General features: G+C 51.1%; 10 protein-coding genes across 10 annotated transcripts; 4 read left to right on the forward strand and 6 right to left on the reverse strand.

Moving 5' to 3' along the window:
- Positions 1 to 460: 460 nt before the first annotated feature.
- VFPPC_00768 (protein phosphatase inhibitor) lies at positions 461 to 2,610 on the reverse strand (the record flags this gene model as incomplete). Its single annotated transcript, XM_018280725.1, has 2 exons — positions 461 to 2,088; positions 2,148 to 2,610. 2 exons carry the CDS (start codon positions 2,608 to 2,610, stop codon positions 461 to 463), a joined length of 2,091 nt encoding a protein of 696 aa, XP_018149012.1.
- Positions 2,611 to 2,834: 224 nt separating this feature from the next.
- VFPPC_15222 (50S ribosomal protein Mrp49) lies at positions 2,835 to 3,648 on the forward strand (the record flags this gene model as incomplete). Its single annotated transcript, XM_018292975.1, has 3 exons — positions 2,835 to 2,873; positions 2,982 to 3,088; positions 3,189 to 3,648. 3 exons carry the CDS (start codon positions 2,835 to 2,837, stop codon positions 3,646 to 3,648), a joined length of 606 nt encoding a protein of 201 aa, XP_018149013.1.
- Positions 3,649 to 3,939: 291 nt separating this feature from the next.
- On the reverse strand, positions 3,940 to 7,615 carry VFPPC_00769 (ubiquitin-protein ligase (Hul4); the record flags this gene model as incomplete). The annotated part of the gene is made up of 3 exons (XM_018280726.1): positions 3,940 to 4,862; positions 4,921 to 6,999; positions 7,063 to 7,615. The coding sequence occupies 3 exons, from the start codon at positions 7,613 to 7,615 to the stop codon at positions 3,940 to 3,942; spliced, it is 3,555 nt and encodes a 1,184-aa protein (XP_018149014.1).
- A 1,446-nt stretch (positions 7,616 to 9,061) lies between these two features.
- VFPPC_00770 (chlorophyll synthesis pathway protein BchC) lies at positions 9,062 to 10,753 on the reverse strand (the record flags this gene model as incomplete). Its single annotated transcript, XM_018280727.1, has 9 exons — positions 9,062 to 9,204; positions 9,279 to 9,376; positions 9,447 to 9,528; positions 9,583 to 9,766; positions 9,826 to 10,029; positions 10,088 to 10,192; positions 10,263 to 10,346; positions 10,437 to 10,566; positions 10,719 to 10,753. 9 exons carry the CDS (start codon positions 10,751 to 10,753, stop codon positions 9,062 to 9,064), a joined length of 1,065 nt encoding a protein of 354 aa, XP_018149015.1.
- Positions 10,754 to 12,839: 2,086 nt separating this feature from the next.
- VFPPC_00771 (plectin/S10 domain-containing protein) lies at positions 12,840 to 13,544 on the reverse strand (the record flags this gene model as incomplete). The annotated part of the gene is made up of 3 exons (XM_018280728.1): positions 12,840 to 12,888; positions 12,974 to 13,386; positions 13,506 to 13,544. The coding sequence occupies 3 exons, from the start codon at positions 13,542 to 13,544 to the stop codon at positions 12,840 to 12,842; spliced, it is 501 nt and encodes a 166-aa protein (XP_018149017.1).
- Positions 13,545 to 13,944: 400 nt separating this feature from the next.
- VFPPC_12887 (ubiquitin family protein) lies at positions 13,945 to 14,790 on the forward strand (the record flags this gene model as incomplete). The annotated part of the gene is made up of 1 exon (XM_018290664.1): positions 13,945 to 14,790. The coding sequence occupies one exon, from the start codon at positions 13,945 to 13,947 to the stop codon at positions 14,788 to 14,790; it is 846 nt and encodes a 281-aa protein (XP_018149018.1).
- Positions 14,791 to 15,110: 320 nt separating this feature from the next.
- VFPPC_12888 (cytochrome c oxidase polypeptide VIb) lies at positions 15,111 to 15,672 on the reverse strand (the record flags this gene model as incomplete). Its single annotated transcript, XM_022428853.1, has 5 exons — positions 15,111 to 15,145; positions 15,200 to 15,263; positions 15,331 to 15,411; positions 15,522 to 15,550; positions 15,618 to 15,672. The coding sequence occupies 5 exons, from the start codon at positions 15,670 to 15,672 to the stop codon at positions 15,111 to 15,113; spliced, it is 264 nt and encodes an 87-aa protein (XP_022284694.1).
- Positions 15,673 to 15,995: 323 nt separating this feature from the next.
- Positions 15,996 to 16,453, forward strand: VFPPC_12889 (NADH-ubiquinone reductase complex 1 MLRQ subunit domain-containing protein; the record flags this gene model as incomplete). The annotated part of the gene is made up of 4 exons (XM_018290666.1): positions 15,996 to 16,058; positions 16,118 to 16,133; positions 16,224 to 16,271; positions 16,335 to 16,453. The coding sequence occupies 4 exons, from the start codon at positions 15,996 to 15,998 to the stop codon at positions 16,451 to 16,453; spliced, it is 246 nt and encodes an 81-aa protein (XP_018149020.1).
- A 250-nt stretch (positions 16,454 to 16,703) lies between these two features.
- On the reverse strand, positions 16,704 to 17,221 carry VFPPC_00772 (peptidyl prolyl cis-trans isomerase Cyclophilin; the record flags this gene model as incomplete). Its single annotated transcript, XM_018280729.1, has 2 exons — positions 16,704 to 16,841; positions 16,901 to 17,221. The coding sequence occupies 2 exons, from the start codon at positions 17,219 to 17,221 to the stop codon at positions 16,704 to 16,706; spliced, it is 459 nt and encodes a 152-aa protein (XP_018149021.1).
- A 479-nt stretch (positions 17,222 to 17,700) lies between these two features.
- Positions 17,701 to 21,552, forward strand: VFPPC_00773 (protein transport protein (SEC31); the record flags this gene model as incomplete). The annotated part of the gene is made up of 3 exons (XM_018280730.1): positions 17,701 to 17,909; positions 17,966 to 21,455; positions 21,508 to 21,552. 3 exons carry the CDS (start codon positions 17,701 to 17,703, stop codon positions 21,550 to 21,552), a joined length of 3,744 nt encoding a protein of 1,247 aa, XP_018149022.1.
- Positions 21,553 to 22,338: the final 786 nt, after the last annotated feature.

Below are 22,338 nucleotides of genomic sequence, written 5' to 3' on the forward strand. Positions count from 1 at the left end.
TTGCTGGTTGAAGTATCTGTGAGCAAAGTACAACTTGCCAGAATGATTACATTCTCAACAATTGTGCGTCGACTAGACCATGGCAAAAGCATTGTGCATATTGGTAAGGTATCAACCATTCTTCTCACAAATATAAGTCTCTTGTTTTATATAATGGCGTCAACTTAGTGTCACGAACTAGTAGTTTCCTTCCCATTCTTGTCTCATGGAACGAACCGTGGCGGATACCGAAATCAACCCATATAGATCTAGATATCTGCAAGTAAAATATTCAGCCATACCAAATTAACAGCCAAGTAAGATTCACACAACCACAACAATCTCGCACTCGACTTTCAAAGCATCATCCCAGCTTAACCGGACCACTTACACAAAACACACTACCAAGCCCGTCACGAGCACACACAATCTGAGTCGAGTAGTATTACAATAATATACACAAACCCCAAAATACACGAGGCTAGTCAGCCCGTCTCTCCAGCTTAGCCCTCTTCTTGTCCCCCCTCATACTCCTTCTCGGCCGACTCTTCTTATGCTGCGCCAAAACCCGAGGCTTATTATTCAACCACCCGTGAATCGGCTTCCTCGACCCAACAAACCTCCCCTCCGGCGTAAACACATCCACAGCAGGCCAATCCGGCACTGGCAATTGCGGCCGCACCTTCACCCGTGCACTATCACCCAGCTCGTCCCTCCTGTTCCTCATCATGTCCTCAAACGGATCGCCAGTCACCTCCGACATATCAGAAACCTCAGCATTCGTCTCTTCCACATTCTCCGCCGCATCAAGATCCGCCTGCATGCGTTCCCATCTCTCAAAGTCCCTGGCCCTGACCTGCGCAACAATCTCCACATATCCCACGCCCTCGATCAATATGTCCACTGATATAACTCGAAATGGCAGTCGGTCAACCTGCAGTCCCACTGCATTCTTGCGCGTCAGCGGCCCAGCACGCTTCTTGGTGACATCGTGGCAGAGCTTGAACGTGCCCGCGTGCTTCATCTTCTCCCCCGCACCAGGGACAGTGATGTTCTCGACGCCGATGGACTGACGGCTCTGGTCCTGAAAGGCGATTGCCTTTTCCGTCAAGGTGAGATGTTCCTCGATAGGGGTGAAGTTGTACATGAGGAAAATGACGTTGGGCGTGCGAGGTGTGATGCGGATAAGGCCACCGCCGAGGAGGAGCGACTTGCCATACTTGACGGAGACTTGTTCAGGGACGATGCGTTTCTTCATGATGAGAGACTGGCGGTGTGATTCCTGGACGAAAAGCTCGAGATCGCTTCTCGCGAGGCCGGGAAGATCAATGAGCTCGCCTTTGCCGTTGCCAAAGGGAACACGAATTGGTGACGCTGTCGTGCCTGGAAGCGAGGAGACGACCGGCATGGCAGGGTAATTTTGAACAGGCTGTGGAGGGGGGAGCAATTCGCCGACATCTAAATCCTGCCAAGTATTCTCCTGGGCGTCGTTGTCTCGAGGCTCCGTAGCCACCGACTTGTCCGGTTTCTTGCCCTCGCTCAGTCTACCCTTGGGATACACAGCTTCAAACAGCTGGCTCTTCCCAACGTTGACCTTGCCCACCATCCACCCAGCCCCTCCTCTCTTCCAAATATCCTCCTTGACATCCTTCGTCCACCACCCTCTCTTGGCGCTGACACACTTCAAATTACCCAGTCGTACGCGCCCACCCACTCTGCCAAGCGCATCTCTCAGAACCTCCCGAAGATAAGGCATCATAGAATCCACAATCTCCTTCGTAGGGCCAAGCAAATCGCCTCGTGTGATGATAAAGCTCATCTCAATCTTGCGGTCATTCTGGAATTTGCTCGATCGCGAACGTCGGTTCCTCGAGCGCAAGGGAATATCACCCAGCAGAACATTCAGCCGCGGGACGAGCGACATTGGAAAGTCAGCAGCGTCAATGACGTGATAAATATGGTTGTATTTGTATGGTGATTCTTCAATCGTTTCTCGGAGCGATTCCACCGTCGGATGGTGCATCATGAGCTTGGCCGTGTCTGCAGCCGTACTGTGGTGTATCAAATCATGGCATCTGTCGCAAATGGGCGGCTTTTCCGTAGCAAGTCCTAGAAATGTTAGCTCCAGCTGTTCCTCAAAATAAGGAGAGCATCGTATCCAAACTCACTCTCCATGACCTTGGCATTCTCATCCCCAATCATACTCTCCACGCTCAACCCCAACGCCTCCAACCTCTCCCCATCAAGACCCTTCAGCACATCACCCACAATCTTATCCTCCACGCCATCCGACCGACCGTCACTCTTCCTCGGATGCAGCCAATTCCGCACCCGCTTACTCTGTGAATCAAAGTATCCCAACTCCCGCGGATCGGTGGTCTGCGCAAACGCTCCACAGCCACTACACGTAACCGGCAGCCGTCTCACAGGTTGATCAACCTGCACAGGCGCATCTTCCACCGGCTTCGCAGAAACATCCGTAGTGTTGAATCGTCGAGCTCGCAACGGCGAAATTACAGGCAAGCCTGTGCGGCTAATAGCAGGACACAAAAACACAGGAACACCAATTGCCGTCTGTTCCCCTATCCGCAGCGCCCTGCTGAGCAACCGCGCCGTTGAAACACGATGCATTGTGCTTGTCACCTCCAAAATTTCAAAGCTAAGCTCCCGACCATTAAAAAAAAGTTCCCCATCCAAGCCAAGGGTCCTGTCGCGTGCCGTCACTGGGACCCGCCGCCAATCGTCACGGATGAAAGCCGGTCCGCTTTCCGCAGGGGTGCCAGAAATTCCAAACACCCAATTCAAACCTCCAATACAACCCATCACAAGCTTGCAGCGAGGCAGCATATTCCAAAATGCGCTCATTAGGAGAGAGATTCAATCTCCTCAGAAAGGTACGCTTACTCTAATGACTCAAAATCCTCACCAATTGGCTAACTTGCTTCTCTAGAGGGTAAATACCACCGTTTCTCGCATCACGATATGAAATCTAACAGCAACAGTTGATTAACCTCCGATGCGGACCTGGGGCCGCAATTCTTTCCCCCGAAGTAACGAGGATACACATGGACTTTGCGACCAGAATGTCCGACGGCCACATGGGAGCCAGGTTCGTCCTTATCCCAACTACGCATCCTACCACACGACAAACTCCATTCCCTCCACCGAAAGCATTACATCCTCCTTTACAATAACTAACAAAACGACAGAAAATTCTGGCGCCAATACCTCCCCCGCCTAAAATACCACAACCCTTCCATCCCCATGATCCTCAACCGCCACGACAGCAACGCCCTCCCACCAGTAATGACAATCTACATGCGCACATCCGCCACTGCATCCACCGCAGAAACCTCACAGCCAGCATCCTCGCGAACCAACCTCTCCAAGGCGCAACCTCCGAGCGCCGACGAAAAGATTGTCACAATTGACATGAAGAACAAGCACTCCTCCGATATCCTGGAGTACTTTCTCGCCGAGACCAGAGCAAAGGTGTTGCAGCCTACGAATACGGAAATCGCAGAGATCCAGAGCCTAGAGGCGATGAATAAGCAGGCGGTGCTGGATAGAGAGAGAGTACGGGCTCTGAGGGCAGAGAAGAAGAAGGAAGAGGATATGTTGAAGAGAGCGCGGGCAGCAGGTGGTATGGCTGAGCAGGAGGAGGCTTAGATCGGGGTGCATTAGAGTGATGGGACATGTATAATATTGCCATGCTAGAAGGCTTTGTATTACTGGAACTGGAAATATAACCTGTATCTTTATTTGACTATTTCTTCAATGGGAGTTGTCAATGCCCCCACTTGTTGCCGCCACCAGACGACAAGTATGTGCTTTATAGTCTGCCCGTTTATGCCCAAGGCCCCTTCCTTTGCTACCCCTGGATGAATAATGATTTCATGCATCAAAAAGGCTCAAAAATCCTATAAACACCCGGCCAATGCCAATGTACATATGTAAAACCTACTTCAGGCCAAATCCTTCACTTTCAAACACAGCTCTCCACAACATGGCTTCTAGTTTTTGCTTCGATCCATACTGCCACAGTGATATCATGTTGAAGCATGTTCTTGCAATCGGAAACCGCCCAACGTCTTCACCAAGACACGAAATCTTTATTGGAAGCATGGCTGCTCCTGTTGCTGGGATGCGATCACTTCCCGTTATGAATGAAAGAAGCTTACGTTGATTGGCCGGTGCTGCCTCTTGAAATGTTTCCCAAAACCATGAGACTACCGGGCTGCTCCCTTCGGGTTGGCGGTTTCCCCAGTTATCATATTCGGCCACAGCCCTCAACGAAGCAATGTCAAGAGCTTCATCTGAGCCTCTGATAAGGAGCTCGATTTCTTCAGGTCGAAATAGAGAAAAGGCATTCCCTCCACATACCGTGTAGAAACCTCTTTTGAACGGTTCGAATTGGCGTGTAACCGCCGTATCCAACACATATCGAACGTAGAGGTCAACATACTCCCTTCGGTTGCTGTTCGTAACAGCTTTTCGTTCGCCACCAGGGCAAAGCGGTACTTGAACTTTTGTGCCATATTTCTCTGTGTCGATCACGAAATCCAGGCAAAAGGTGTTTTCAACATCGCCCTCGAAGTCCAGAAGCTGGCGCAATCCACGAGCTACTCTGGGCCTGTACTCTGCCAAATCGTCTAGAGTATACTGCATTGATGGGCGTGGCCGAGAGGACATCCCCAAGCCGTGTGCTGGAGCAGCTGCCAGCAGCTTTCGGAATGCAAACGGCGGTAGGGCGACATCCAATATGGTGGAATTGTAAATAGCCAATCCCATCACAACACCGACCAAGAAGAATTGATCCGAGGTTTCAAAGGTCGCGGGGTTGAAGTAACAGTACTGTGAATCTTCATCGTAAAGAAACATCCCTAGCAAGTTCCGATTAGCTCAGGTCCCAGGTGTTATGAGTTCCATCAGTCCACTTACCATGATCGGGATTAAAGACTTCCCGGATGAGAAGCAAGAACCATTCCTTCCGCAGCCCGCCACCATCTATACCCTCTTCGCCGCTGAAAGTAATTCTGAGACCCTTCTTGATATCCTCACTTCCGCTTCCAATGACTTCGCTCACCGCAGTAAGGCTGTCTTCTACGAGACAGTCTCTGCGAACAGTCAGAGACAAATATTGCTTTACATTTCGATTGGTCATTATGCTGTCGAGGAAGGCATCCCGTGCCTTCATCTGCATCTGCCGCCGGGCATCATGCTCGAGTATATGCGTCTTGGCCCAAATGCTCATTAAAAATGGGTACTGACAGAAAGAAAATTTGGATCGCTTGGATTCCCAAGACTCAAAATCACCGACTAGATCAGCGTAGTCTATCATTGAGTTATAAAAATCTGTGGTGGGTAGAAGCTGTCCACCAGAGTGTCCGTAATCGCGGGTTGATCCAGTGGCAACATTTACGCCTGACGCCGTTGCTCCCGCCGGATGGCCATGCTTTGATCCAGGAGTGTTGTTGGCCGCGAATAAAAGTGCAAGCACGCGGGATGCCGCTTTGATCTGCCAGTCTTCAGTGTATGCTATTTTCTGTGCTGGTCCGTTCTTTTTCGAGGCTCCCCCAGATCTAATTTCGTCGTGCAAGTAAAAGCCGACGCCGGACCGGTCAGCCCGCATCTCCGGTATCAAACCAGCCGTAATATCGACTTCAGTTGGTTGCTTCTTGTCGATTTGTCGGAGCAAGCGGTAGCTCAAAAACCCAGACACCAAATCTTTAGTTCGAATGAAACGTGAATTCTCAAATTTTGAGAACCATGCGATGAGGTGGGTGTGGCATTCTGCTGACGTGGTTGATAACAGCCCAATGACTCGCTTGATGATACCTGAATGCTGGCCAGACAAGAGCCCAGAGCTTGGAAGTACCTTTCCCCTGGGTGGAGTTACTGAAGATGGCCCCGAAACTACAGTATCCGGCTGTAAAATGCCACGAAAGGGCTTCATACTAGAATGCAATAAAGGATTCTCCATGATGATGAGGAGAAAGCGAAGGTCCGCAGCACTAGTCAAGGGCCGGCCAGGTCTCTTAAGCAACGACTCCGTAGCCTTCAGTAGCATTCGCTGGGTATGCTCTTGCCCTTGAAGCAGTTCGTGCTCCAGTGCTTGAAGTTCTCTTTGTGTTTTGGGCTGAATGGCGAATTCCCTGCTAATGTCTTCATACACAGCAAACCAGTCCGCTGCAGCATTGACGGTCATGGCATACCACGCATCAATTTCGTCCCAGTTTAAATTCGGACTTTTCACACTAGAAGGCGATTTCCGGGGAGGGCTCTCGGGTCGCCGGGTAGTGTGATGTTTCGGGGTTCCATGCGGTATACGTCCGCCCGTCCACCACAAACCATTCTCCGCAACATCGCCAATCAAAAGTATCTTCGGGTCAATCTCATTCATGGCATTGCCCGGCAGTGACTCCTCTACTCGCGAGTGAGTAGTTCCGGACTGAGAGTCAGACCTTCCTCGAGATGGTACCGGTTTCCGCCGTATTTGTTCAATCTGTTGGTCGTCTCTACCGCGATCCTGTGTCGAAAATGATGAATTTAAAGATTCGAAGGAGTTGAAAACTTTCGCAATGTACTCTTCGAGAGGTTTGAATATCCTCTTTGGTTCGCATTGGTCACCCAAAGAAGGGCCTCTGCGGTGTGCCGTTAGATTATTTGGATTTGTTGGCCTCACTGGTGGGGGCGGCCGTTCTGGATATGAAGACGAATATGACCTAACGGCGGTGTTTGGTCGCAGGTGACTCGGGCGCAAAGTAGGTTGCTCTTCAAAGACGTATTTTGCAGTGTAGCCATCGTGCTCCCTTGCATACAATGGGCTCGCCACATGTCCATTGCAGGCATCATGAGGGTTCCTATAAGCATCCTGTGCTACCGAGCTGCTTTGGGATGCATTATGTGACGGCCATATTGAAGCATCAGGGCTGGGTCTCGGGGCCAACTTCCTGGAAACGTACGAGTGAATACACTGTCTCACGAGTCGACGACAATGTTGGAGCGAAATCGGTTGAGCTGCAGAGAAGATATTAGTGAGATTCTATAATAGCCATATAAGAGTTAAGAGCTAACGCATACCAGTCAGACTCTCACACCGCGCATGAACACTTCCATCACGTCGCCTCCCGAGAAACCCGGACTTCGTAGCCTCACTCCCCGGAACCACCAAATCATTAATGGTAGTACAAATAGTGCACTTGAAAACTTTCAACTCTTTCGGCCATCTCATCAATGACGAGCAAGTCATACAATTGCCCGTAGCAAAGTCCTTACTGCCACCCGGCCCTGCACGCTTGTGCTTATTAACGCTTGGCCCGGACATGGCGCCATCACCAACTCCCCGATCCTCAAAATCAGGCTGCAGGTGGCCCGTCGAGCCTTGTCTCTTCTTGGGAGTGCCGAGAAGCGATGGAAATGGATTACTTATGGAGCGTGCATGGCGAGAAGGCGCTGCCGTTGGTTTGGTTCGTTGAAAGTCAGACTCAGAGGAGCTCGAGTCGTCGTGTACTCGGCTATTAGATATGTCGATAGCTCCAAAGAGAGTAGTGGGCGTCTCCAGAGCGTCGGTGTGAATTCGAGTAACGAGGTCGCGGCGAGGCGGTCGAGAACGGCTGCGGGAAGAGGAAGTCATGGTTCCGCCGGGTTTTTATTTTTTGCAAGACATGAACCAGGCAAATTTTGTATCTGGCGCTTTGGTTCAAAAGGGAAAGCGTCTTCTGCGTCTGGTCCATTCGGGGGTCACAGCGAGGCAAGTACGACAATTATCGTGGCGAGACACCAAGAAGCAACCGGTGCATCTTGGCCACTGTACGGTGAGACAAGAGAGATGCGAAGTCGGATACTTGGGCCGTTGAGCTGACCGTTGTGATTTTTTTGTTTGTTGAACTTGTTTCTGCAAATAGCATACAAATTGCAAGGTACTTGACCAAAGGCGAAGTCACTCTGCTCTGGTGGCAGTTAGGAAATGGGATCAGATGCGGAATGGGAATGGGAATAGGATTGCTGGATGCGTGCGGCGAAGTCCAAATTGGTCTGGTCTTGGTCTGGTCTGGTCCGGTTCAGTGTGGTCCATGTCACTGTCTAGTGCCGTTGTGCCGCGCCAAGCCAAGCCAGAGGCTCAGATCAAATGCCAAGCACCGGACTTGAGTGCCTTTGAAGCGCCGGACCAGCTCAATGTCTGGTGTATGGTGGATGGTATGGTGTCCAGTTCCCACTGTTTCAATGTTAGTGGCGCTGACGTCGTTTGACTGGCGGGCGGCTCAGGCGCTCGATGCTGCCAATTTGGTCTGGTCCAAGCGATGGCCCGTGCCACTTTAGCTCAAATAGTTGAACTATGTGCACATTCGTGCAAGCAGTTGCACGTAGGTCAGGAACGGGCTTCAAGCACATCCATTTCCATCACTTGGTGACCTTTTTCGTCCCTTTAAAAGCTTTAATTTCCATGCAGGCAATTCTGTCGGGCACGCGACACTCGTATCCTAAACTTTCAATGGCATTCCGTGTCCCTTCTCACGAGTACAGTATTTCATCTGATGGGCAAAGGCTGCCTCGTATCAGTCTGGTGTGTTGTTGGGCTGCGAGTACACCATACTCAACGTCTGATCATGTTACACGAGTCCTCGCCTGAAACGTTCCGACGCGCAAACCTCGTTGACTATTGTGCTCTAGCTCGCCTAACAAAGTCACTGCACACAGTCACTTCCCGTCGTTCGCATCAACTTGCATCTCGCATAATTCCAAGCCCCGAGGCACGTCTCGTCACACATACTACCTTGTCTGGGCCAATAAATGGTAAGCCTGCTTGCATTATTCCACCAGTGCCCAAAGGTGCCACATCGTGGGACAGACATGGGATGGAACATGGGACATTCTGCCGCCGACTGTGGACTATCCAAAAATCGCACAATGCACGGATGCCTTTTGCTTCCTTGACTTTTACTCATTGGTACTGTTAACAAGCCTGCCGTCTAGTTATGGTCCGTCTTACCACAAGTCGACTGAATTTCTATGCTCTCAAGTCTAGTCTTTTTCGAATCTTGGTGGCCCCTTCCTTCTCTGCCGCTCCGCTTGACAAATATTATTCAAAAACAATGGCAGCCTTGATAGCAGACTTGTCCTTAATGCTCTGAAGAGCTTTGTCGAACTCTTCCAGCTTGAACGTCTTGTTAACAATTCCCTTGGTCTTGACCTTGCCCGAGTCAAGGTAGTCAATAGTAGCGGCTGGTAATTGACAGAAAGTTAGATGAATTCACATGGATTCACATGGCAGTGACGGGAAGCGGAACCCGACTTACGGAACATGTAGGTTTCGGAGAAAGACCCGATGATGGTGATTTCGTCACCAAAAATCTTGGCGGGTGGCCAAGTAACCCGGTCGGCATTGGCATAGACACTGCCACGATGAAAGAAAATTAGAATCTCCCGAGCAATTTTTGAAAACGAGTAAAGTTTGCTTGACTTACCCATAGACGACGAGGGTGCCACCACGACGAACGTAGTGGATGGCGTCGCCCAAAATCTTAACAGAACCAGTAGCCTCGACAACTACAGGACATCAGAATTCGCATCACAGCCTGTCTCATATGGAAATTCACATACCAATGTCAAAGCCATACGGATTGTCCTTCTTGAGCTGCTCAAATTGAGGCTCAGGGTTTTCTCTCGACAGCTCAATGTAAGTATCAGCAGCATCAAGGCTCTTTGCCAGGTCCATCTTCAAGCCCTTGGGCGCTGCAATGGTAACCTGGCAGCCTCCGTTCTGTCTAAGAAGCTGAGCAAGCATCTTTCACGTCAATTAGCTTCAATGTCCCCATGTCAAGTACAAGCTCATGCGAAACTTACAAGACCGGTGGGGCCAGCGCCAAACATGAGGACATGAGATCCCAGCTTGGGGCGGATCTTCTCCAAACCATGGCAAGCACAAGAAGCAGGTTCAAGGAGGGTGGCATCGACCCAGTTCAGGTTCTGAATCTTGAATACCTTGGCGGCAGGGTAGGCGCAGTACTCGGCAAAGCCGCCGTTCATGGTAACACCATGGGCGTTGAACTGCACCAGACATGTTAGCACAATCGCAAGACAGAAGGCTGAGGCGATGGCTGCATACGTTCTCGCAGAGCAATAGCTGACCACGGCGGCAGTAGAAGCACTCATTGCAGAGTTCACTGTTGTCGGCGGCGACTCGGTCACCGATTTGGAAGCCCTTGACGTTCTGGGAGGCTGTTAGTCGGGAACTTTGCAATTCTTGTCCGTGTAAGTGTGAGTGGACGGGTGTCATATACCTTGCCAACGGCGGCAATGAGGCCGACAGTTTCGTGACCGGGAATGAGAGGGAACTTGGCAATGAATTCACCCTCGTGGATATGCTAGATGTGAATTAATATGGCAACCCGGTACGGTAAAAGATCCAATGCAGCGTACCAGATCTAAATAGTGGTGTTAGCTGGCAGACCAACTTGCTCAGGATAAAGAGACAGCTCACCAGTTCCGCAAACACCACAAGCCTTGACTTGCACAAGAACATCATTGTCGCGCAGCTCTGGGAGCGGGACCGTGACAATGGACCAATCTTCGGGCTTCTCATATCTTCATCGGATCGAGTAGTCAGCAAGAAGAGGTACGGATTAAGTAGATCGGCTCGTCGGGTGTCCTAGGCTAGTTGAGCCTGCGGCAGGCACCCTGATGGACGAACTAGCCTCAAGAAGTGGATATGCATTGCATTGATATATAAGACGTACCTGAGAGCTTTCATTTCCTTGGGAAGATTCGCCATTTTGAATTATATTTCGAGGTTTGTGTGTACTTCGGTCGGCGTGCAAGATTCGGCTTGTGATTCGGATGGATGTAAGCGAGGTAAGGTACCTAGTAGGTATACAAAGTGGCTATCAAGACAACATTAGCAAAGAAAAGCAGGCAAAAAGAGGCAGCTACTGACATATATTTATAGGTATACGAAATTCTTGTCGTTTGATGAACAAGAATTTGATCTCAAAGGTCAAAGTAAAGTAAACAGAAGAGAAGAAGAGGGACTGCACAGCTCCAAGACGCGGCGATCCTGCCAGCATTTTATTCCACAGCAACAAGCAAGAACACACCAGTCGAGACCAGACTCTCCGAACACACACCCCCTCCGTCTTCTCAACTGTGTTCTCCTCGGAGCAACTTGCAACGCCAGCATGCTCTACATTGGACGACCAATTCCAATGATGCCAGTCGATGGGCTTACTCAACCCATCTCAGCTGGGTTTCGGTCTCATCCCCCCTGACAGGGCGGCCTGGGATTGACCTTGGACCCCGCTAGATTGCTTGAAAGCAATGCGAGAGGATGCTTTAGCTCATCCCCACCATCTACCGCTGCATCACAACACATATGAAAGTCGGCTAGATTGATACGACAGTCCTCACCGTTTCTCGACGATTGCTATCAGTGAATTGATCAATTCGAAACTACATCATCATATACTTCTACTGAATACACAGCCTCCTTCAAAATACGACACGAAACCTTCCATGCTGACCGTTGGAATGGTTGACATCCGTCAGATGTCGGGTAGCTCATGCATCCTTCCTCCATAGCGGAGCAAGACGGAAGCCAGCTCGAATGAGGCGCATCTCTACATCCATCTCCCATGGACCCAAGCTTCGACAACACGAATACCTTGACCTATGATATCTGTCTGAAAGGCCCCCAAGCTCCGTCCGGGACACCATCTTGCCGCCATGATTATGTCTCCCTCAAAAGCAGAATGGTCCCACTAACCCTCTTTTTTCCTCGCGGATGAATTCTCCTGCATCCGTAGCTGGGGGTCTCTTTACTCGAATTGACATTTCGCATCCCCGGTTAGACTTGACAAACTCAGTCAGTCTCAACAGCTTGCGGCGTTGCAAACACTGCTGTGTGGTGATTCTAGCCTATCAGTTAGCCTAGTGGCTTGCATTTGTGCAGGAGACACCGCTATTTGAAGCGTCATGTGATGCGGTTGAATGGTGTATCTTGTGTTCCCTGAAAGCTAGAGGCGATCCAGGGCAGGCATTGTCAAGACATCTGCGGTCGCGTTGCAGGCGTTGAGGTTGCACCGTGGTGGACATGCTTCTGCCTACAAAAGCTCTACAAGTTCAGCCACACACAGTGGTCAAGCATTGGACGAAGTACCTAGGTATGTGGTGCGATATCGTGACATGTAGCTGTTGCATTTTTGGTGAGACCATCTTGCTCACCACGCGGCCGGGGAAGCTGGCCGTTTTCTTCTGGCCAAGATGTTGAGGAGCATGCAGTGATGGAGCTAGATGATCCAAGAGTACACCGTAGTTGACTACACGATGCACCTGGACCAAAGCGCTGTGGCGTCATGTTTGCATCGAGAAAACATTAATACAGCCCTCCAATATGATTTACATCTCACTCAGATCTCATCGGTCATAATTGACCTTTAGAATTGGCCAGCTTGGACGGGCAAGCTTCAGCTACTTCAGAGTCATGACGTGCGCACAGTCCACCGTTTAAAACGACGTCAAGTACATCATATCCAACCATCACATTCAAATTCATGACCGTATATCGCAAGCAATTGTCTCATTGACTGCAAATAAGTGACCCTGATGCAAATGATTTCCGAGGATCTAACCCCTCCAAAAACTCCCACCGTGTCCCCTACTCAGCCGGTTGTTTGTTCATGTTCCATCCCCCTTTGCCTCCCCGAAATATATAGAAACTCTCATGGTAAGAAATTTTTATATTGTCCTCCATTTCTGTAGAGTTACATGTTTCGGTACCCTGGTTTCCCTTTTTGTGTGTGTGTATTGCCATGCATCTCGAAAACAGCGTAAACCTTTTTTATCCTTGAATAATCTCGGTTCGTTTAAGAGGGGGGAGCACCGCGGCCAGCGCCACGGCCAGCACCGCTGCGGCTATATCCATTGTCAGCATCATTCCACAAACACACATACATCTCCATCCCAGAAGATATCTCGATAGAAAATTGAGAATACTCACAACTGAGGAGCGAATTCACCAGGAGCACCACCCTCCTTGCCCTCACCAGCATCACGTCGTCGGTAGCCACCCTCGCGGTCACCACGGTCGCCGCCACGGCCACGGCCGAAAGGTCGTCGCTGGCGCTCTTCCTCGCCGAGCATACCGCGGGGAGGAGCGTGCGATCGCTGCTGCTTGATGTGGGTAGCGGGGACGATCTCGGCGGGCAGGTGCAGCCACTCGCGGAGGTAGTCGAGGCCCTCGGGCGTCAAGGTGTAGTAGTAGTATTGCCACGAGAACTGAGTCTTGACATAGCCGCGGGAGTTGAGGGACTGGCAGGCCTTGATGACGAACAGGTTCTTGGTGTCGATGTCCGGGTGCTTGGGGAGGTTGAAGTCCTTCTGGGCCACGAGGACACCCTCACGGAAGAGGTACTGGAGTAATCGCAAGTCAGTTTAACACAATTCAATCTCTTTCGGGTCTTCATCGCGCTTTTTTGCGTTTTGTTGTTTCTCATTCGCTTGGAGCAATCGTTCGTCAAGGGTGTATTTACCTCGTGGATCTTCTTGCGGTCGGCCTTGGGAATCAACATCGTGGCGGTTTGGTGGTGAGGTCGATGTTGAAAAGGAAGGGGGCAGATTTTCGGAGTTGAAGGTGCCTGGGCTCTCAAAATGGATCAATTACTTTTGTGGGCGGAAACCCTACGAGAAATTCGAACCTAGCGAGTGGGGTGGCTCGTCAGTTTGTGCGCTGTGGCTGGAGAGCACGTGATGATAAGATATGGTTTCCAGTCCGTCACTTTGTGGCTTGAGAGCCTAAACCTTCTCCACTGCGTCCATATCTAGGCGGCAGTCCCCCATCCCAAGAGCAAGAACCGAAGACAAACGACAAAGTTTCAAAAGTGCCTCGACCTTGTTACCTCTTTTCGCCAGATTTTCGTCATTCAGGAAGATCAACAGACTGAAAATACCGTTGGACGCGCAAAATCCGCAATGGCGCCTGGCAATCTCAATGTCCTTATCACCACGTTTGGTGGTCTTGGTCTACCATCTACTCTGGTAGTCCCAGTTCCTCCATCTACAACCATTACAGAACTCCGCGAGGAAATCAATGAGCGCCTTCCAGCGACAGACTCCAGACTCATCCTCACCACCATCTCCAACAGACAACTACCCGAGGTTTCGCAAGCGCCCATCTCGACATATCTATCCAGCAGCCAGGATGAGTTTCTGTCCTTGCGACTCGCCGTTCCTCTGTGCGGTGGTAAAGGTGGTTTCGGCTCCCAGCTTCGTGCCGCCGGTGGGCGCATGTCATCTCGCAAGAAGAAGAACCAAGAAGACCACGGCTCAAGCCGCAACCTTGATGGCCGCAGACTACGAACTGTGAATGAAGCAAAGGCTCTCGCAGAATACCTCGCCATCAAGCCCGACATGGACCGCAAAGAGAAGGAGAAGCGCAAAGAGCGCTGGGAACAAATCGTCCAGATGTCGGAAGAGAAGCAACATCAAATCAGAAATGGCGGCCAAGGCAGACTTGATGGGAAATGGGTCGAAGATAAGGAAGAGAGCAGCGAAAAGACACGCGACGCAGTCGCCGCCGCAATGAAAGGCGGCGTCTACAGAGATAATCTTATCAGCACATCGCATGGCTCTGCTTCCAGCGAGCAACCTGAAACGCAGTCAAACTCTGAAGAGGACGCAAATTCAAGCTCAAAAGAGTCGTCACCGTCTAATGAGGTTGATGAGCCAGCTAAGACGGAGCGACGGACTTTCTTTGGCTTCGACGAAGATGATGAGTTTATGAGCTCATCTGATGAGGAGGCTGAAAGCAAGAAATAAGAACACAAACAATGGCTATGGATTGGAGTTTTAGGGAAAAATATCTGGGATTGTACTTTTATTCAAAGGGGAAACTTGGGGCGTTTTGCATAATCGGTGGGCATTGGCATTTCCATATGGAGGCATATATCACAATTTGACTCAATACAAACACTATTCTCTCACCCAGTGCACTTCAAATGTTCTAAAAAGGCTTTTCTCAATTGACAACCATTATAAGGATTGTTTACCGAGTTTTCCGAGTAATACACTTGCAGCGTGGCTGCTACTCCATCCTCTATGAACACCAATCCAATTCTACACCACCACTGATATCAAATTTATGCGTCCAGCTTAACAGGGAAGTTGCCAGCCTCTATAAATACGATCGTTAGTCAGAGTTCACACCATAATCCGTGCTGGTTCGTACCTCGCTGCTCATCCCATCGCTGATACCATCCGGAAGGGCACAATGATCGGTAGGCCAGCCAGAACTACCGCATTGTTAGTCATCTTGGTGTAGTCCGAGCTTGCAATACTTTTTTAGGCGCGCTTCCGTACCTGACGGCAAGGAGCAAAGTCCTCTCCCTTGGCAATGATGCACTTGTGGTAGTCGACGTAGTTCTGCCAGCAATGCTTGGTCTGGTTCACGTTAGGAAACCGAGCGTCGGTGCCTGCGGGAAAAAAACACGGCTGCATTAGTATTTGAAGACACGATTCGACGCAATTGAGGTATTCGCAAGGTCGCGCACGAGGGTTTCGTCGGGTTGGAGCTTACCGGCTGCGGAATTGTTAGCCTCGGATGCCAGATCAGACCATATTTTTTAGGGAGGGATTATCCGACGTACCAGTAACGAACTTGAAGGGCTTGGTGACAAGCTCCTGACCATCTTCTTCAGCCATGGTGAATTGATTCGATTGATAATCTGGAGAACCGGGCAAATTTGACGCAGTGGTGGCCAATTGAGCTTGAACAATTGGGTGGTGAGGTTGATGCGTCGACGTTCGCAGCTTGGAATCAGATGTTCCGGTATTGGTGGCTCAATTTGTGCCTCAGGCTCCCCAGCCAATGGGCTAAGGCAACCACATCCTAAGCAGTGGGCCGACAGTCAATTGCAACATGAGATGCTCGGCAACCTTCAAACACCACTTCGGAAAGGGCGACATTTTTGTCAATTGCTTCACATAACGACTACTCTCGCGCAGACCAATCTCCTCTCTTCAAGATGCGTCCCACCACTGCCCTTAGAATGTTCCGCCCTACGGCTCGCATGATGCGACCGGTTCCCGTAAGCCCTGCAACAATGAGCCATTGTCAGAGATGGAGCTAACCATGACGATTTTACAGAAGGAGGACCAGGCCGGTATGTGCCGAAAGGCTCCGCCATAGACGACTTGAAGCTTTTCAGCAAAGCTTCGTCAAGCTACTCGGCACCATGCTAATTGACTTTTAGGCCACACCATCTCCCAACGGTTGCGCAAGCTCAAGCAGATTCCCCTCGGTACGCATGTCCACGATCAGCCTCCGCCTATCATAGAAATTGTCGAGCTAACAATTCGTTTAGCTGCTGTCGTCGGCTTTGCCATCTTCGCTGCCGGGTACTCGAGCGTCCGAAAATTCATGGTTGACAAGAACCTTCGACTGGCCCGGCAGGGACCTGGTGGCCGTGCTGACCACCACTAAACGTCACTGGATAATTGGCTTGGAGGATTTCGTTTTGTTTGCGGGTAGCAAAACACTGTACATGTCAACATAGGAAAACAACAAGTCGTTAATTGAGACTTGGCTTTAGAGCTCTTTATTTTGTTCACTTTGTGTCCTTGTTGTCCAGAATAGAAGTACCCATTTTCTTGTGACCTTTTCATCCTTTCCGTAACACCATCGCTATGCAAAACCCTATCAAAATACTATGGTAATGAGAAATCGCAGAGACTCAAGCCTGCTTTGGTCCAGCGACATCCAGTCCCTCCAAGCCTTGCATAGGATCAGCCCCAGAACCATTCGGAGCCGGTCCTTGTCCTTCCAATGTCCCATTTGGTTCATCCGCAGCATGCTCTGCCAACCATCCTTCCTGTTCCCGGGGAATTAGCACAGTCATTTATTTGTAAAGTGAGTTGCGATGTCACATACCTGTTCCCAGACTGCTTTCTTGCTGCCCAGACCCTCATCCGCGCTCTTCGGTGCCTTGGCTTGTGATACCTTCATGACCTTGCCGAAGAACTCGGACTGGTCCATATTATCGATAGCCTCCTTGGCATCATCAGGGTCTTCAAACTCGACATATGCGAAACCACGGTGAGAATCTGTAGATTTCCGCGAGTCTGGCTTGGGTAGTTGCACTTCAACGATTTCTCCAAAGGGAATGAAAGCATCAAGTAAGTGGGTGGTGGTTACGACAGGCGACAACCCGCCCACAAATACAGTGGCTTTCCAACGTGCGGCGTCAGACATGGTCAAGAGAAACGTAGTGAAGCTTGGCCAGCCGGGTTTCTTTCTCAAGTTGTATCGAATTTCTGCGCCCTATGCGAGGAAGCTTGAATCACACTTTGAGCTCTCATTGGCCTACTGAACAGAGGTCGTCTCACCCACTAAAACCCGTCCTTGAACAATCACGTGATCCCCCTCCACTACCCCTGTTACCAGTACGTCTTGCTTCAGGGAAGCATGGACGTGTCCCTTGGCGGGAGCTCAGGAGGGTTCCATATATTATCATCAAGCCTGCAATCTGGCATCATAATTCATGACTTACATGCCATTGCGCCAGCCTTCCAATTCCACACTCTGGTATTTATCCACTGCAACGGTTTTTCCGATGATGCAACTCTAATTCGAAGTTTACAGGCTTGGCATTTAAGCTACAATACTTGAATTCGATTCACATCGCTAGACCGCACCTTGGGTAACTTGGGTCGTGTTTACCCCACGCCATCATGGTGCGCCTTCGAGAAGTGCCACGAACGGCCACTTTTGCCTGGTCTCCGGGCTCAGAAAAGCCTCTCCTGGTCACTGGCACTCGTGCTGGTGCTGTGGATGCTGATTTCTCTGACGAGAGCAAACTGGAGCTTTGGGATCTGTCCCTCGATGACCAGCAGCAAGGCTTGGAGCTCCAACCCCTAGCCAGCATCAAGACTGAGTCCAGGTATAGCGCAGAAGCTTCAACTACCGGATGAAACAAGCAAACTGACTGGAAACTAGGTTCTACGACATCGCTTGGGGCCCTGCCGATTCTGACCACCCTAAGGGTATCATCGCCGGTGCTCTGGAGAATGGCTCTCTGGAGCTCTGGGACGCCGAGAAGCTCGAAGCTGGTGCCTCCGATGCCCTTATCTCGCAGACCAACAAGCACACCGGTGCTATCAAGGCGTTGCAGTTCAATCCGTTAAAACCGCAGATTCTGGCTACCGCCGGAGCCAAGGGCGAGCTGTACATTTTCGACATCAACGACATTGAGAACCCGTTTAGGCTTGGTAACGTCGCCGCTCGATCTGACGATATCGAATGCTTAGCATGGAATCGAAAGGTGTCTCACATCTTAGCCACTGGCGGAGCCGGAGGCTTTGTCACCGTATGGGATCTCAAGACCAAGAAGGCGTCGCTTACTCTCAACAACAATCGAAAGCCTGTAAGCGCCATTGCTTGGGACCCGAACAACTCTACCAAGCTCCTGACAGCTACCCCGGACGACAACACACCCGTCATTCTATTATGGGACCTGCGCAACTCTAATGCCCCTGAGAGAACTCTCCAGGGACATGAGCAAGGCATCCTGTCTTTGTCGTGGTGCAGTCAAGACAGCGATCTTCTCCTGTCGTCTGGAAAAGATAATCGTACGCTGGTTTGGAACCCTCAGACTGGAGAGAAGTTTGGCGAGTTGCCTGAGATGACCAACTGGACTTTCCAGACCCGGTTCAACCCTCACAACCCCAACCTGTCTGCGACGGCGAGCTTCGACGGCAAGATCACCATCCAAACCTTGCAGAACACCAACCCGGACACCTCTCAAACCCCGGCGGAGAAAAATTTGGATGGAGAGGAATTCTTTCGAGCTGCTCAAACCCAGCCGCAGGGTGCATCTTGGTCCCTCACCAAAGCACCCAAGTGGCTTGAACGTCCTGTTGGTGCTACATTTGCTTTCGGTGGTAAGATTGTGATTTTCAAGGCGAATCCATCGCAGCCTGGACAGAAGCGCTCCTCCAAGATTGCCATTGCCAAGTTTTCTGCTGATGCCGATGTGTCCGAGGCGAGTGAGAAGTTTCAGACCGCGCTCGGAACTGGCGATGTGACCGCCATTTGTGATGAGCGTGTCCAACAGGCTCAGACTGAGGAAGAAAAGGCAGACTGGAAAGTCATGGAGACACTGGCTGGAAACAACCCGCGAGGACAGATTATCGAATATCTCGGTTTCAAGGAAGAAGATCTCGTCAATGGCGAATCCAAGGCAGAAGCTGACAGTGACGACAAAAAGACCGGGCCTAAGACTGAAGAGGATGGCGAGGAGAAGAGGAAGGAAGTTTCCGACTTCTTTGGCGGAGATGACGGAGATGATTTCCTTTCCAGTGTTGCCGCGACCAAGGGAACTAAGACAGACAATCCTTTCCAGCTGTTCGCTGATGGAGATACTTCCGTTGAAAAGGATGTCACCAAGGCATTAATGTTGGGTAATTTTGCCAAAGCTACCGACATTTGTCTCAAGGAGGATCGAGTTGCAGACGCCTTTTTGATAGCCAATTGCGGTGGCCAGGAGCTCGTCGACAAAGTTCAATCCGCCTACCTTGCCAAGAAGAGTGGTGTGCCTAGCTACATGCGACTGCTCGGGTCCGTTATTGCCAAGAACCTTTGGGACGTTGTGTATAATGCCGATCTTGACGGATGGAAAGAAACCATGGCGATTCTCTGCACCTTTTCTGACCCAGCTGAATTTCCAGACCTTTGTGAAGCCCTGGGTGACCGTATCCAAGAAAATGGCTCCAGAAAAGATGCCTCATTCTGCTATCTTGTTGGCTCCAGGCTTGAAAAGGTCGTGTCCATCTGGGCTGCTGAGCTTGAGGAAGCAGAGAAAGAGGGTATGAAGGACGCCACTGGAGGCTCAACTTTCTCTGTTCACGTCAAATCGCTCCAAAACTTTATTGAGAAGGTCACCGTCTTCCGTCACGTCACCAAGTTCCAGGATGCCGAACAGAGCCAGACCTCTGATTGGAAATTGGCCGCCCTGTACGACAAGTACACTGAGTATGCTGATATTCTAGCCAGCCATGGCCAGCTTGAGGTGGCGCAGAAATATCTCGACCTCCTGCCGTCCAGCTACCCTGCCGCTGAAATCGCTAGAAACCGCGTCAAGCTTGCAACCAAGAAGCCCGCCGCCCAGCCTGCAGCCCGCCCTTCCACCAGACAGGTAACCGCCAGTGCAGCAGGCCGAACTTCACAGCCTACGCTCGGTTATGGTACTCCTCAGCCGGCAACCACCCCATCGACAACGACGAATCTGTATGGCGGCTACGGCCAGCCTCAGGCTCCGTTAGCCCAGGCCCAGCAATATCAACCACAGAACCAGTTTCAGCCTCAGGGGTATCAGCCTTCCATGGGATATCAACCGCCAACTCAGCCCGCTTATGGAGGAGGTATGGTTCCTCCACCCCCTATGGCCGGTGGCCCTCCCCGGAGCTCCTCGTCCACGCCGTCTGCCCCCCCTCCCAGCAGAGCTAAGAACATGGACAACTGGAACGATGTTCCTATGGTGACCAAGGCGGTGCCTAGGAGATCTACTCCAGCTGCTCCTATCACATCTCCCTTCCCCGGATCGGCGAGTCCGACTGGAGGGCCAACGGCACCACCCCCTGGGCCTCCTCCTCCCGGCGGTTACGGACGAACAGGTTCACCAGCACCGCCTCCCCCGAGAGGCCCGGCACCTCCTCGTGTGCAGTCACCTCTGACTGGACATACGCATGGCGTTCCTCCCCCCAGACCATCATCAACCGCCAACCAATATGCCCCTCCCGCACCACAGCCCGGTGCCGTGCCATCGCCCGTCCCCCAAATAGTCCCCCGAACGGCGTCTCCTTACAACGCGCCTCCAGCGGGAGCACCTCCGTCAAACCGATATGCTCCAGCTCCCGCTGCTCAACAAGCCAACCAACCTCCGTCATCTATGGCCCCTCCTCCCGCCGCTGGCAGCAGACCGCCGCCTCCAGCAAACCCTTATGGCGCTCCTCCTCAACAAACTCCACCCCCTGGCCAGTATGCTCCCTCACCATATGCTCCTCAGCAAGCTCAAGCCGCTGGCCCCCCTCCTACCGGGCCGCCTCCGTCAGGACCGCCGCCTTCCAACCACCCACAGGCTACACCACCGCCTCCAAAGGCTGCCGCTCCTCCTGCAAAAGCGAAGCACCCTGCTGGCGACCGGTCGCATATCCCAGCCAATGCGCAGCGTCTCGTTGACGTTCTGAGCCAAGACATGCAGCGTATTGCGGCCAAGGCTCCTGCGACTTTCGCCCCTCAGGTTAAAGACACCCAAAAGAGGCTGAACTTGCTCTTTGATCATCTTAACAACGAGGAGCTAGTTCAACCGCCTACCATCGACCAGCTTACGCGGCTGGCAGATGCGATCCAAGGCAAAGACTATGCTGCTGCTCAGAAGTTGCAGGTTGAGATTCAGCGAGACAAGACAGAAGAGTGTGGCAATTGGATGGTAAGTGTCGGTAACTATAAGTCGGAAGTGAACTTGTGCTAACAGATGATAGGTCGGTGTCAAGCGTCTCATTAGCATGAGCAAAGCAACCCCTTGATTAATTTGACATAATAAAGCACGAGTTCATTGAAAAGTTTGGTACATGCAGAAACTATGCAAATGGATGACCGGCAGAAAATGGAACTGCGGATGACGTCTTACGGTGAACATGGTGAATACGGTGAAACGTGGGTGGTCAAAAGGATAGATGAAAAATATATTTGCCATTAGGCACTTGTGCTGTTGCACTTCATGGTTACTGTCTGTACTTTCTTTGCATACCCAATTGTTTCATTCATGGCCCTAAGTGACAGTAATGCGCTGTACAAGTCCAACGTTGTACCTGGTCCCATCGATAGGGGCTATATGTAATAAGAACGGAGGGGGCGTGGTAGGACTACGCCTTGTACGGTGTAACCAGGAAATGCGGTCTAAGTAGTAGGGTACACCACACACACAATTCTTCCGACCAACAAATCGTGAGCGCAATGAATCTACCGCGAGGGAGCATTCATGTACCCACGACAGATGTGCCGTCGGGGAGCTAACACGGAAATCTCTGTAGCGGACGAGGTAGGCTGTCCAAGGCTATCATCACAAGCCATGCTACCAGCGGATGACAACAGCACACACTGTCACTAGCACGGCATTCATTGACATTATTTGGATGTGGAACGGCCGATGTCGAAGTTACAATTGTCGTAGCTCATTTTGGGCGTCATCTGGCAAGTCTAGATATGGTTCTTCCATTGGGCATTCAGTCGATCGACCAGACAAACATCAGCCACCGCTCGAGATGAAATCCCCCGCTACTTCCACTGAAACAAGCATAAACATGGACAAG

The sequence above is a fragment of the Pochonia chlamydosporia genome, chromosome 1 (assembly GCF_001653235.2).
Source record: "Pochonia chlamydosporia 170 chromosome 1, whole genome shotgun sequence".
NCBI classification, from domain to species: Eukaryota; Fungi; Ascomycota; class Sordariomycetes; order Hypocreales; family Clavicipitaceae; genus Pochonia; species Pochonia chlamydosporia.